Genomic DNA, 16,235 nt, shown 5'->3' with positions numbered 1-16,235 from the left:
ACGGAGGGAGCTCCGTCGTGCGCATGCGCCAGACGCGACGAGCGAAGGAAAGTCCTTCGCTCGTTGTGTCCGATCAAAGGGGGCGTGCTGTCAATGTTGATTGACAGCACGCCCCCTTTGGTGGGCGTGCCGGGGGCGTGCCTCCCTGACGGGGGCGTTCCCACGGGAACGCCTCCCGTCAGAAGCCGGCCCACTAACATCACTAGTGATGTCAGTGGGAGTGATTTTGGCTCTGATAGAGCCAAAATCACTCCGGAGCTTGCGGTTGAAAACCTCAACCGCAGGCTCCGGCTCGCAATTTCGATGGTCGCGATGGTCTCGACCATCGCGGCCATCACAAAGCACGCTCGTATAGCCTGTGGGTGGTGACCCACAGCTATACGAGCGTCCAGGAGGACGCTCCATGAAAATGGAGCCCGGCCCTCATTCAGAGCGTGCGCTCTGCTCAGAGCGTACGGCTCTGAATGAGGGCCATAATCTGCTAATACAGTTATTCTCTATATTACAACCCAGAGGTATCTTGCAATAACTAATAGCCATTACTACAGACGAGTGGGTTCAATTTCCTGGAAACCAAACCCACCCAAACTTACCTTTTCTCAAGTAGATTCGGGCCCCGACTCGAGCCCCCCTCTCCCTTAACCCCAGGCTTGGTCTGAAGCCTGGGGCTCTTCCTCGCACCCCTGGGCTGTGGGTACGGGGGTAATAAAGTGGAAAATCAAAGTAAACTATTGTATTTTACAGTGGAACTACAGGTGCCAGCATGCCTGCCCTTTGGCACTCGTGGAACTACAAGTGCCAGCAGGCGGCCGGCACCTGTACCTCCACCATAAAATAGTTAAATAAAGACAGTACACACACCGTATACAGTTAAAGTTTAATACACACATACCTCACTCACACATACTTACCTGCTGCCAGATGTTCTCATGAAGAAATCCATGAGGAATGACCTGCAAAAAAGATCCTATACTTACATTCATCCTCGGGCTGGTCTCCAGAGCATCCAGGGGGGTCTTTGCAAAAAAACAAACTGAGTAGCCGATCCTTACACATACCATTAGGGGTGTATGTGTGTGACCACATACACCGCTAACCAGCTCCCGACTGATCAGTGAGAACTGTCAGGAGCTGCCAGCCATACAGTCATTTTAGGAACCAGGACTGGCTGGCAAGTCCAGGGCTGGTTAGGCTTTTGGGGAGGGACCCTATGTAATTTTTTTTTTTATAAAAATACTTTATATTAGGTATACAGGCAGAAACATACACAAATCACACTGATCTGTGTATGTTTATGCCAAACTCGCAGCTTAGGAGGTAGTCTATTTGAAACTTAATTTTCACCGTGAGTTTGCTACAATCTCACATGAGATTGGAAACTCGATTCTTAGTAAATTTGCGAGTTGCATCTTTTTCATGTAAAGTACTTCCTAATTTGGCTGATGGTGAGTTTTTCAAGTTTGCAATCTCACATGAGTTTTAACAGCCAAAAGAGAGAACTCACTTCCAAACTCACTCGAGTTTGTAAGGATTAATAACCTATTTTAATCACAATCACAATAAATCAAATGTAATAGCTACAGACTTGACAAAAGAGTTTATTTTTGGCCTTAAAAAAAAAAAAAAAAAAAAGAGATATATATATATATATATATATATATATATATATATATATATATATATATATATATATATATATATATTAGGGGTGTGCACCGGCCACTTTTCGTGTTTTGTGTTTTGGTTTTGGATCTGGATCTTTCTTCGTGTTTTGGATCTGGATTGGTTTTGCCAAAACCACCCTTCCGTGTTTTGGGTTCTGGGTTTTGTGTTTTGGATCTGTATTTTTTTTTTAAAAAGCATAAAAACAGCTAAAATCACAGAATTTGTTGGTTTCTCTGCTCCTATGCTATTATTAACCTCAATAACCTTAATTTCCACTCATTTCCAGTCTATTCTGAACACCTCACACCTCACAATAGTGTTTTCATGTCCAAAAGGTTGCACCGAGGTAGCTGGATGACTATGCTAAGCGACACGAGTGGGCGGCACAAACACGTGACCCATCTAGGAGTGACACTGCAGTGGCAGACAGGATGGCAGTTAGAAAAACTAGGCCCCAAACTGTACATAATGCAAAGAAAAAAAAGAAGTGCAAGATGGAATTGTCCTTGGGCCCTCCCACCCACCCTTATGTTGTATAAACAGGACATGCACACTTTAACAAATCAATCATTTCAGCGCCAGGGTCTGCCACACAACTGTGGCTGAAATGATTGGTTCGTTTGGGCCCCCACAAAACAAGCTGGCAATTAATGTGTCCCTGCACAAACTGGCTCTACGGAGGCAAGATGTCATCCTCATCCTCCTCATCCACCGATTCCTCACCCTCTTCAGTGTGTACATCCTCATCCTCACAAAGTATTAACTCGTCCCCACTTGAATCCACCACCACAGGTCCCTCTGTACCTTCTGGAGGCTGGTCTCCCTGGAAGAGCTGATAATTCATTTTGATGAACATCATCTTCTCCACATTCTGTGGAAGCAACCTCCTACGCCTTTCGCTGACAAGGTTCCCGGCTGCACTAAACACTCTTTCGGAGTACACACTGGAGGGGGGGCAACTCAGGTAAAATAGAGCCAGCTTGTACAGGGGCCTCCAAATTGCCTCTTTTTCCTGCCAGTACAGGTATGGACTGTCTGACATGCCTACTTGGATGCTGTCACCGATGTAATCCTCCACCATTCTGTCAATGGTGACAGTATCATATGCAGTGACAGTAGACATGTCAGAAATTGTTGCCAGGTCCTTCAGTCCGGACCAGATGTCCAAACTTGGTCCTGCCTGCCCTGCATCACCGCCAGCGGGTTGCTTAGGATACCTAAGTTTTTTCCTGGCAGCCCCAGTTGCGGGAGAAAATGAAGAAGGAGCCGTTGACGTGTCACGTTCCGCTTCAGCTGACAGTGTGTTCACCAGCAGGTCTTTGCACCTCTGCAGGCTTGTGTCGGCCGGAAAGAGAGACACCACATAGGCTTTAAACCTAGGATCAAGCACGGTGGCCAAAATGTAGTGGTCTGATTTCAACAGATTGACCACCCTGGAATCCTGGCAAAGCGAATGAAGGGCTTCATCCACAAGTCCCACATGCCGAGCGGAATCGCTCCGTCTTAGCTCCTCCTTCACTTTCTCCAGCTGCTTCTGCAAAAGCCTGATGAGGGGAATGACCTGACTCAAGCTGGCTGTGTCTGAACTGACTTCACGTGTGGCAAGTTCGAAGGGCTGGAGAACCTTGCACAACACGGAAATCATTCTCCACTGCGCTTGAGTCAGGTGCATACCCCCTCCTTTGCCTATGTCATAGGTGGATGTATAGGCTTGTATGGCCTTTTGCTGCTCCTCCATCCTCTGAAGCATATAGAGGGTTGAGTTCCACCGCGTCACAACCTCTTGCTTCAGGTGATGGCGGGGCAGGTTCAAGAGTGTTTGCTGGCGCTCCAGTCTTCGGCACGCAGTCGCTGAATGGCGAAAGTGGCCAGAAATTTTTCGGGCCACCCAAAGCGTCTCCTGCACGCCCCTGTCGCTTTTCAGAAAATTCTGCACCACCAAGTTTATTGTGTGAGCAAAACATGGGACGTGCTGGAATTTGCCCAGATGTAATGCCCGCACAATATTGGTGGCGTTGTCAGATATCACAAATCCCCAGGAGAGTCTAAGTGGGGTAAGCCACTGGGCGATGATTTCCCTCAGTTTCTCTAAGAGGTTGTCGGCGGTGTGCCTCTTACTGAAACCGGTGATACACAGCGTAGCCTGCCTTGTAACGAGCTGGCGTTTCTGAGATGCTGCTACTGGTGACGCTGCTGCTGTTGCTGCGTAAGGTGATACATCTACCCAGTGGGCTGTCACAGTCATATAGTCCTTAGTCTGCCCTGTTCCACTTGTCCACATGTCCGTGGTTAAGTGGACATTGTGTACAACGGCATTTTTCAGGACACTGAGGACACTTTTTCTGACGTTTCTGTACAGTCTCGGTATCGCCTGCCTAGTGAAGTGGAATCTAGACGGGATTTGGAACCGGGGACACACTACCTCCATCAATTGTCTAAATCCCACTGCACTAATGGCGGATACCGGACGCACGTCTAACACCAACATAGCAGTCAAGGCCTCAGTTATACGTTTTGCTTCAGGATGACTGCTGTCGTACTTCATCCTCCTCGCTAAGGACTGTTGGAGGGTCAATTGTTTAGTAAAAGTAGTGGTGTTCCTACTTCCTCTCTGGGATGATGAACGACTCCCAGCAGCAGCAACAGCAGCAGCGGCAGCAGTAGGCGTAGCAATGCAGGATCCTCCAGAGGAATCCCGGATAGGAGAGTCAGTCATGCCAGTGACATGGCCTGCAGGACTACTTCCGATCCTGACTAAGGAGGAAATTGACGAGGAGGGAGTTGACGGTGTGGTTTGCAGGCGCTTGGATACAACAGGACAACGGGATTTAGGTGTCCCTGGACTGCTTACGGTCTTAGCCAAAGTTTCTGAACTTGACAGTAACTTTTTATGAACGCGCTGCAGGTGCCGTATAAGGGAGGATGTTCCTAGGTGGTTGACGTCCCTACCCCTACTTATTTCACCTTTACATATGGTACATATGGCAAGACAGTTGTTGTTCGGATTTGGATAGAAATATTGCCAGACCAAAGAGGTGGAATGTTTGGTCTTCTGCCCAGGCATGACCGTGATGGGCTTTTTCATCCCACGGACAACAACTGTCTCCCCCGGAGCCTGATTTAAACAAACCACATCACCATCAGAATCCTCCTCGCCAACTTCCTCCTCAGCGCCAGCTACACCAGTATCCTCATCCTGTTGTACTTCAACAGTGACATCTTCAATTTGCATATCAGCAAGTGGACTGTGGGTGCTCCTTTCAGCACTTGCAGGGGGCGTGCAAATGGTGGAAAGAGCCACCTCTTCCCGTCCAGTGCTGGGAAGGTCAGGCATCGCAACCACCACCACACTTGGACTCTCCTTGGGGATTTGTGATATCTTCTTAGAAAGCACAGTTCTTCGCTGTGCTTTTGCCAGCTTAACTCTTTTGATTTTTTTAGTGGGAGGAGGGCTTCCATCGTCATGTGAAGCTGAACCACTAGTCATGAACATACTAGGGATCGACCTTAGCCGTTCCTTGCCACTCCATGTCGTAAATGGCATATTGGCAAGTTTACGTTTCTCTTCAGCTGATTTAAATGTCTTTTTCAAGGTCATTTTCCTGAACTTTGCCATTTGGGATTGTATGTGCCCTCTACTATGACATTGGGCATCGGCCTTGGCAGACGACGTTGATGGCATGTTATCGTCTATGTCATGACTAGTGGCAGCAGCTTCAGCACTAGGAGGAAGTGGTTCTTGATCTTTCTCTATTTTATTTTTATCGGAGAAAGTTTGGTCCTCCATTTATGTTATATCGATTTGATATATACGTGCGGCTAAACACAGAAAATAATTTTTTTTTGGTTTGGACTGGAGTGTACTTTGGGGTTTACAGCACCCTTTAACGGTCAAGCCAGCTGGCCCTTTACTTATGACACAGGCGCACGCTTGGCACTACTTTGTTGATGCACGTGCGGCTACTGCGCACACAATTCACAAACACAGAAAATTCTTTTTTTTTGGTTTGGACTGGAGTGTACTTTTGGGGGTTACAGCACCCTTTAACGGTCAAGCCAGCCGGCCCTTTACTTATGACACAGGCGCACGCTTGGCACTACTTTGTTGATGCACGTGCGGCTACTGCGCACACAATTCACAAACACAGAAAATAATTTTTTTTTTGGTTTGGACTGGAGTGTACTTTGGGGGTTACAGCACCCTTTAACGGTCAAGCCAGCCGGCCCTTTACTTATGACACAGGCGCACGCTTGGCACTACTTTGTTGATGCACGTGCGGCTACTGCGCACACAATTCACAAACACAGAAAATAATTTTTTTTTTGGTTTGGACTGGAGTGTACTTTCGGGGGTTACAGCACCCTTAACGGTCAAGCCAGCCGGCCCTTTACTTATGACACAGGTGCACGCTTGGCACTACTTTGTTGATGCACGTGCGGCTACTGCGCACACAATTCACAAACACAGAAAATAATTTTTTTTTTGGTTTGGACTGGAGTGTACTTTGGGGGTTACAGCACCCTTTAACGGTCAAGCCAGCCAGCCCTTTACTTATGACACAGGTGCACGCTTGGCACTACTTTGTTGATGCACGTGCGGCTACTGCGCACACAATTCACAAACACAGAAAATAATTTTTTTTTGGTTTGGACTGGAGTGTACTTTCGGGGGTTACAGCACCCTTTAACGGTCAAGCCAGCCAGCCCTTTACTTATGACACAGGCGCACGCTTGGCACTACTTTGTTGATGCACGTGCGGCTACTGCGCACACAATTCACAAACACAGAAAATAATTTTTTTTTTGGTTTGGACTGGAGTGTACTTTGGGGGTTACAGCACCCTTTAACGGTCAAGCCAGCCGGCCCTTTACTTATGACACAGGCGCACGCTTGGCACTACTTTGTTGATGCACGTGCGGCTACTGCGCACACAATTCACAAACACAGAAAATAATTTTTTTTTGGTTTGGACTGGAGTGTACTTTCGGGGGTTACAGCACCCTTTAACGGTCAAGCCAGCCGGCCCTTTACTTATGACACAGGCGCACGCTTGGCACTACTTTGTTGATGCACGTGCGGCTACTGCGCACACAATTCACAAACACAGAAAATAATTTTTTTTTTGGTTTGGACTGGAGTGTACTTTGGGGGTTACAGCACCCTTTAACGGTCAAGCCAGCCGGCCCTTTACTTATGACACAGGCGCACGCTTGGCACTACTTTGTTGATGCACGTGCGGCTACTGCGCACACAATTCACAAACACAGAAAATAATTTTTTTTTTGGTTTGGACTGGAGTGTACTTTCGGGGGTTACAGCACCCTTAACGGTCAAGCCAGCCGGCCCTTTACTTATGACACAGGCGCACGCTTGGCACTACTTTGTTGATGCACGTGCGGCTACTGCGCACACAATTCACAAACACAGAAAATATTTTTTTTTTTGGTTTGGACTGGAGTGTACTTTCGGGGGTTACAGCACCCTTTAACGGTCAAGCCAGCCGGCCCTTTACTTATGACACAGGCGCACGCTTGGCACTACTTTGTTGATGCACGTGCGGCTACTGCGCACACAATTCACAAACACAGAAAATAATTTTTTTTTTGGTTTGGACTGGAGTGTACTTTGGGGTTTACAGCACCCTTTAACGGTCAAGCCAGCCGGCCCTTTACTTATGACACAGGCGCACGCTTGGCACTACTTTGTTGATGCACGTGCGGCTACTGCGCACACAATTCACAAACACAGAAAATTATTTTTTTTTGGTTTGGACTGGAGTGTACTTTTGGGGGTTACAGCACCCTTTAACGGTCAAGCCAGCCGGCCCTTTACTTATGACACAGGCGCACGCTTGGCACTACTTTGTTGATGCACGTGCGGCTACTGCGCACACAATTCACAAACACAGAAAATAATTTTTTTTTTGGTTTGGACTGGAGTGTACTTTCGGGGGTTACAGCACCCTTAACGGTCAAGCCAGCCGGCCCTTTACTTATGACACAGGTGCACGCTTGGCACTACTTTGTTGATGCACGTGCGGCTACTGCGCACACAATTCACAAACACAGAAAATAATTTTTTTTTTGGTTTGGACTGGAGTGTACTTTGGGGGTTACAGCACCCTTTAACGGTCAAGCCAGCCAGCCCTTTACTTATGACACAGGTGCACGCTTGGCACTACTTTGTTGATGCACGTGCGGCTACTGCGCACACAATTCACAAACACAGAAAATAATTTTTTTTTGGTTTGGACTGGAGTGTACTTTCGGGGGTTACAGCACCCTTTAATGGTCAAGCCAGCCAGCCCTTTACTTATGACACAGGCGCACGCTTGGCACTACTTTGTTGATGCACGTGCGGCTACTGCGCACACAATTCACAAACACAGAAAATAATTTTTTTTTGGTTTGGACTGGAGTGTACTTTGGGGGTTACAGCACCCTTTAACGGTCAAGCCAGCCGGCCCTTTACTTATGACACAGGCGCACGCTTGGCACTACTTTGTTGATGCACGTGCGGCTACTGCGCACACAATTCACAAACACAGAAAATAATTTTTTTTTGGTTTGGACTGGAGTGTACTTTCGGGGGTTACAGCACCCTTTAACGGTCAAGCCAGCCGGCCCTTTACTTATGACACAGGCGCACGCTTGGCACTACTTTGTTGATGCACGTGCGGCTACTGCGCACACAATTCACAAACACAGAAAATAATTTTTTTTTTGGTTTGGACTGGAGTGTACTTTGGGGGTTACAGCACCCTTTAACGGTCAAGCCAGCCGGCCCTTTACTTATGACACAGGCGCACGCTTGGCACTACTTTGTTGATGCACGTGCGGCTACTGCGCACACAATTCACAAACACAGAAAATAATTTTTTTTTGGTTTGGACTGGAGTGTACTTTCGGGGGTTACAGCACCCTTTAACGGTCAAGCCAGCCGGCCCTTTACTTATGACACAGGCGCACGCTTGGCACTACTTTGTTGATGCACGTGCGGCTACTGCGCACACAATTCACAAACACAGAAAATAATTTTTTTTTGGTTTGGACTGGAGTGTACTTTTGGGGGTTACAGCACCCTTAACGGTCAAGCCAGCCGGCCCTTTACTTATGACACAGGTGCACGCTTGGCACTACTTTGTTGATGCACGTGCGGCTACTGCGCACACAATTCACAAACACAGAAAATAATTTTTTTTTTGGTTTGGACTGGAGTGTACTTTCGGGGGTTACAGCACCCTTAACGGTCAAGCCAGCCAGCCCTTTACTTATGACACAGGCGCACGCTTGGCACTACTTTGTTGATGCACGTGCGGCTACTGCGCACACAATTCACAAACACAGAAAATAATTTTTTTTTTGGTTTGGACTGGAGTGTACTTTGGGGGTTACAGCACCCTTTAACGGTCAAGCCAGCCGGCCCTTTACTTATGACACAGGCGCACGCTTGGCACTACTTTGTTGATGCACGTGCGGCTACTGCGCACACAATTCACAAACACAGAAAATAATTTTTTTTTTGGTTTGGACTGGAGTGTACTTTCGGGGGTTACAGCACCCTTAACGGTCAAGCCAGCCGGCCCTTTACTTATGACACAGGTGCACGCTTGGCACTACTTTGTTGATGCACGTGCGGCTACTGCGCACACAATTCACAAACACAGAAAATAATTTTTTTTTTGGTTTGGACTGGAGTGTACTTTGGGGGGTTACAGCACCCTTAACGGTCAAGCCAGCCGGCCCTTTACTTATGACACAGGCGCACGCTTGGCACTACTTTGTTGATGCACGTGCGTCTACTGCGCACACAATTCACAAACACAGAAAATAATTTTTTTTTTGGTTTGGACTGGAGTGTACTTTCGGGGGTTACAGCACCCTTTAACGGTCAAGCCAGCCGGCCCTTTACTTATGACACAGGCGCACGCTTGGCACTACTTTGTTGATGCACGTGCGGCTACTGCGCACACAATTCACAAACACAGAAAATATATTATTTTTTTAGCACTTGGGGGGAGCACCCCTGATGGACAGAGCACCCCCTGGACAACACTACAGCACTCCTTTAGGACTGGGACACTGCACAGGACTTTGGAGTGGACACAGCCCCTATGGAGAACTGACTGCACAACACAGTCCAGCCAGCCCCTATGGACTTTGAAGTAGTGGACACAGCCCCTATTAACAACAGCAGCACAGCACAACACAGCCAGCCCCTATGGACTTTGAAGTAGTGGACAACAGCAGCACTACACTACACTACACTACACTACACAGCCCTAACTCCCACCCTCCCTCTTCACTGTCCACAGCCGAATGAGAAAATGGCGCCGACGCGGGTACCTTATATAGGATCCAAAACCCGCGAGACTCGGAAGGCGGGATGATGACGTTTTGCCTCGATTTCAGATCCGAGTCAGGCGGGAAAAGTCGAGCCTGACTCGGATCGGACTCGGCTCGGGGGGGTTCGGATTTCAGAAATCCGAACCCGCTCACCCCTAATATATATAGTCCAATGCTCTTCCAATGAAAGGTATAAGAACCCCCAGGGGTAGAACAAAACAGAGGAGGCACTCCCTTGTAGAATGAAAAAGAAGTGTAATATACTTGTTGTGCAGTCCTGACGAAAAGGTCTGCGGACCTTGAAACGTTGACAAATCTCTGTACCGAAATTCAACATGTTATAGGTATATTACACTTCTTTTTCATTCTACAGTGCCTCCTCTGTTTTGTTCTACCCCTGGGGGTTCTTATACCTTTCATTGGAAGAGCATTGGACTATATACTACTTATTTAGGGTGGCACCCCGCTGTTTTACATTTTTGGTTTGAGTGCCGAACTTCTGCATTTTATTATATATATATATATATATATATATATAATTCACTCCCAAAATCTTACAAAAATCCGGCACTATTGGCAGAATGGAAGTTACAGCCCGCCCCCTTTGCACATGACATCATGATGTCATGCATAGGGGGCGGGACCACTAGCACCTGGAAGTGTAGCAGTGTCCCGAGCATCTTCAAGATGCTCCAGGCAGCTGCACACATCAGAGGCAACCCACAGAGCCCTGCACTCTGTGCTGCAGCAATAGTCGCACATTCCTAGTTACGGCCCTGGGAAGCTATTACATTTGGCCCCAAGTTTGTGAGAGCAAGTCTGCAAATCAAGTATGCTAGACCCGTTTGGCCTAAGTTATCTCCTTGCTTTTAGAAGTAGTCACATTTATTAAGAGGATACGTGTGTGTGTGTGTGTGTGTGTGTGTGTGTGTGTGTGTGTGTGTGTGTGTGTGTGTGTGTGTGTGTGTGGTGTGTCATCTTTTTCTTATTAATGAATACTGAATAGTAAAGTATTACTATTAAGTTACAACTACTGTTCCTGAGAATCCTGCACAATGCCTATTATATGCTGCATTCCTGTGGGTGTCAATTGCCCGCTGAACAGCAGTAGGAGTGCTCCATAATAGCAGGTTACTTATGGTAAGAGGAACCCCCAGAGCATTCAGTAAACCCACTTTTCACTCCGCAGAGTTAGCACATCCTGCCACATCTATCACTAGCATTTATATGGCATTTTATGTTGTACTTAGAGGAGAGATATTGTTGGATAACATGATCTCTAATCCTCTGTCCTTCTTCCATAAGTGAAGATTTCTTCCAACCCAATCTCTACCTCTCCATTATAGGCGCCCATGGGTGTAGCTATAAGGGAGTCCTGGGGGTGCCATTGATATGGGGCCCAGAAGCTTAGGTGGCCCTGGATACAGGTCATATTGTTGTTGACCAAGTTCCTGGAATTGCCCTCTAAACAAATGATCCATTGCCCAGCCTGATAAGAGGAACTTATCAGAGCTCATATAGGTGGTGATCACTATCTCTCCCTATCAGTAATGTTCCACACTGATATGATCCATCTCTCATGCTCTTGTTTTACCCTCACAGGCACAGCTGAGCTAATCAGTGAGCTCCACACTGTTATACAATAGGCTTCTACTTGATTACTGCCTTTGTAGAGTGAGCTGGGGCTGTAGTGAGATATTTGGCATAATATAAACTGGGGGCACTTCAGTGTGTCATGAACTGGGGACACTGTGTGCCATAATATGAACTGGGGACACTATGTGACATAATATGTACTGGGGGCACTGTTTGGCATAATTTGTACTGGCAGCACTACGATGTGGCATATTGTAAAATGGTGGCACTACAATGTTGCATAAAATGAATTGGGGGTACTGTAGCTGTAATGTGAACTTGGGCACTACTATGGGGCATAAATTGAACTAAGGCACTACTATTTGTAATATCATTACTAGGCGCTACAATGGGATATACAATTTTATAATATATATTGTTATCTGGGGCACTATGAGGCATAATATTAACTAGGCACTACTATGGGACATAAAATAAATGTGGGCATTACTATGGGTCATAAATTTAACAACTGGTGTGCAACGAGCATTGGGGCGGGACTACCTTCAAAATGTTGCTATGGGGCCTTCAAAGTTTTGGATATACCTCTCAACACATGGCGATGTCATGACGTACACAGAGCAGTGACATCTAAGTTTTTGCCCCAGACTGTAGATGAGGGCTCCTGCAGACTGGTCAAGGCATTTTAGTAGACCAAGGGATTCATTTACTAAGCGATAGTTTATTGTGTGGATTGACAACTATTATAAATTAGATGAGGTTTTAAGATTTAAACCACAATATTTACTATACTGCAGTTTGGAGGCTGAAAACTCAACAGGATCCTAAGTACTGAGGTTTGCAATCCCCTATACCGCATGCTGCACCAGCCAAACTGGTGCAGCATGTGTATAAGATATGCATTTCATATCTGGTATAAAACCAGATATGAAATGTATAAATGTATCACAGCCAATAATTTAGCCAGTGGTGGTATTGCTATGCGGATGTCTAGCAGACAATCAACCATATGGTCTTAAACACTGGAAAAGGGACAAAAATGATTGATCAAATTGGTTAAATTAGTTTGATTTAACCAATTTATCTGAACAACTATTTTTGCCTGTTTTCCAGTGTTTGTGAGTAAATAGTCAATGCACTGTGTGAGGTGAGGTGAGACAGGTGAGGCAAAGCCCTTCATGTCAAACTTAGGAGTTTTGACTATAAATATTATAAGAAAGATTTAAAAAAATATTATAAATATCATCTTTGTATTATTTTAATATTTTTTTATAGTCAAAACTCTGGAGTAAAAAGTGTATGGCAGGTGAGGCACTGCCTCTCCTGTCTAACTGTTCTGCACATCCTTAATCAAAACACAGCAAATTTCCAGCACTTTATACTGCTGTACCTTTGTATAAGTTCCACAGGCCAGTGCATCCCCAGCCATTTAAATCACCCACGTCACTGTAATATATAGTATATGCTCAGCATAAGTAATATGAATTGATGACCTGATATAACATAGCTGAGATGCTAATGATTAAAGTTTTATCAGCAGGAGAGCTCAATACACAATCTGCCAATCAGAAGTGACCAGCTGGTGTTGCTGGTTGTCACCAATATTGTGTATGGTTGCACCAGCACTCCAGCCACCACAAAAGATACATCTCCAGGCAGGTATATCTGCCTTCAGGTCTGCATCAGTCATAATTATGAGAACATGCCCCCTTTCCTTCCCTTCCTCATGCCACTGCTCCAGGGCCTAAGACATCCTAAGTACAAGAGGTGCCAAAATTTTAATATGGGCGTATATGCACATTTTATAGTATGTAGATGCAGTATGAAAATGTGTATCTGACTCAAAACAATAGATGTACGTCCAACACCATTCCTCCCAACATGACGCTCTCCAGGAGGGACACAATGCTCTGGTCCTGGACTTCCCTGGTAAGAGGTGGGGCTGCAGCACAGTTCAAAATTCAAATAGGGGAGCCACACCAACTGTCATTTCACACGCTGCCAAACATCACTGGCTGGGACTCACTGGCAGTTGGTGTGACTCCCCTATTTGAATTTTTGGACTATACTGCAACCCCACTTCTGGAGCCTCCACCAATCATAAATTACCAGGGAAGTCCAGGACCAGAGCATTGTGTCCCTCCTGGAGAGGGTCATGTTGGGAGGTATGCAACACTACATGAGGCTCATTCTGTATATGTTTCCACAGATGCATAGTATGGGCCTGAATGTATCACAGACACACACAGCGCACAGATAATACACATCACTGCTGTGTTTGATGACTACATTTCTGCTCATCCCAGTTATGTGTTTTGATTTACTGACATGTAGTCATCACATTGTATTTACTATTAACCCCCAATGCCCTGCCTGAGATACATAGCAGTGCCCCCTTGCCAGGGCACCTAGTGATGTCATAGTGGCAGCTTATGATGCCACTATTGGAGGTGTGATGGGTATAACAAGGCAGCTGGATGCTTCCTGTGTCATATCTGATATTGCTGGACTAGTGACAGTACAGATATTTTTTCTTCTCATTTCTGAGTTGATAAAATGATTTTACAATGAAGAAGGCGGGAAATAACCATTCTAAAGACCATCAAATGACTGTAAGTAACTCTTATAGAGACATGGACTCACTGTATTACTGATGGGTAATGATAATAGGTCACTGCTATATGATTTCATATAAGTTCAGAGTTAGATACATTAGTTTTAAAAACTCCCTTTTTCTTTGTATTTATACTATTTACTATTAATATATGTTTTGCTTAGTAGCTTTCCAGACTTTCTGATAATTATGTCAAGGTTCTGATTTTAAATTATTTAAAATAAAAGCAAAAATATTATGAAATGCTGTTATACAAGGGGAAGTGCATCTATATCACTGTTTGCGTTGCTTTATATTAGTGGTTTTTGCCACTATAGGGACATTATCTTGGCATTAGAAATTCTGTATTGTTCTTATGTCGGTTTCATTATTTCACAGGTCGCTCTACGCATCCGTCCGTTTAATAGGACAGAGGCTAAGAGCAGCGCCCGATGCATTATACACCAGCTCGGGCAGCAGGTAAGAAAATGCTAATAACATTATTTTAGTTTAAACAACTGAATTAGTTTAACATTAAACACAATTAATTATAAAATTGTTTTCTTACCAATACATTATTGTTAGATTTGTTGTTCAAATTTTACTTTACAGCACATTTATGTATTTGATTTCTCACATTGTATATATATCTGTGTTTATAAATATGATAAAAAGAAAATGTTTTGCTTTGTGTATCAGAGGTGGAACGCTAGTCACAGTCCTCATATACCCATAAGCAAATCAGTAATGACCTGCTGCACAGATAGTGCACAAGAAATGGGGAAATCATGGATCATTGCTGGACTACGCAAATGCTGGGCCTGTTGCAAAACACCATTGCAGAGCTCCTAAACTGCTCCTCCCTCTTACTAACCAGCTGAATATGTTTGTCAGACAGGGGTGTGACCCCACAGACCAGTAGAAAGTGATAATCTCTCTGCTTGAGGCTTCCTATTGGTCTATGAGGTCACACCCCCCTAGGCTGCACATGCAGCACCAGGTATTGCTATATCCTCTGAAGATAGTGTGAGGAGAAGGTGTATCTATGTTTATACTGCAGAGAGGCTGGACAATATCTTCCATCTTGCCCTATCTGCCCAATCCAGGGCTCTCGGTTAAGTAGGGAATCGGATGTTATGCACATATTTTATGGACAGTAACAATCCCATCCAATAAGGAGATTATGCTGAGAATTGTAGTTCCACAATAGGTAGCAAACCACTTTAGACACAATCCAATAAATTATTATTATTATATATCTCACAGTTGGAAGGACTGCCAAGCTTATGAGTTAGACCATTCTGTGTCTTAAGTGCCTAAGAACCAGTGACTAGAAGAGTTTATATAGATATCAGCAAAATGTTCCTGGAAACTGCTGAAATGCTAACAAATATCACTTTATACTACCAAATCACGTTCCCATGTGTGACTTTGCTTTTATCCATTAATATAAACTGGATTTAAGATCTTCTGCTTCAGCTGGAGAGGTGCTTGTAGAGCCTGGTGACATATAGTGAACATGTTTTCTCTTTCCTTACAGACAGTACTACTGCAGGACCCTGGCGAGGATCCTGATGATGTCCTGCGTTGCTGCAGGACCAGGGAAAGGACGTTCACCTTTAATGAGGTGTTTGATCAAGCAGCTACCCAGGTGATAGTAATCCTGAGATATTTACAATTAATAATAAAAGTTAATAATATATGTAATACAGTACTCAGGGACATCTTATGAGAGGAGGGTTCCTGTGTGCTGTCTCTGAATTGGTCCCCCCAAACCATTGTATGTGAGGTGTAGTCTCTGGTACTGTGCCAAAGCCTATTGTACAAGCATACTGTATATTTCTGGAAAAATGGTGCCACAAGATAGATTTCTTTTCAGGTGGCCACATGGTAAGAACATACAATGGGTGTTTGGAGTATGGTGTAGGCCCCCCTGGATTCAGATGCCCATGTGCACCACACACCCTACACCCATTATACATATGGCAGCGCTGCTCATGCTACATCTTGTAAAGGGAGTAAAATGGTTCATGAG

At 45.2% G+C, this 16,235-nt stretch overlaps 1 protein-coding gene across 1 annotated transcript in view; it reads left to right on the top strand.

Moving 5' to 3' along the window:
* LOC148477098 (uncharacterized) overlaps nt 1-16,235 on the top strand; it is a 58,180-nt gene that overhangs the window by 26,391 nt on the left and 15,554 nt on the right. The window contains exons 3-4 of the mRNA XM_088457280.1: nt 14,600-14,680; nt 15,741-15,851. Coding sequence (XP_088313406.1) covers nt 14,600-14,680; nt 15,741-15,851 — 192 coding nt within the window. The remainder of the gene's footprint in view (nt 1-14,599; nt 14,681-15,740; nt 15,852-16,235) is intronic.

The sequence above is a fragment of the Taudactylus pleione genome, unplaced genomic scaffold (assembly GCF_031769625.1).
Source record: "Taudactylus pleione unplaced genomic scaffold, aTauple2 ptg000749l, whole genome shotgun sequence".
Classification (NCBI taxonomy): domain Eukaryota; kingdom Metazoa; phylum Chordata; class Amphibia; order Anura; family Myobatrachidae; genus Taudactylus; species Taudactylus pleione.
The sequence above is the reverse complement of the archived record's forward strand: the minus strand, read 5'-3'. Positions and strand labels throughout refer to the sequence as shown.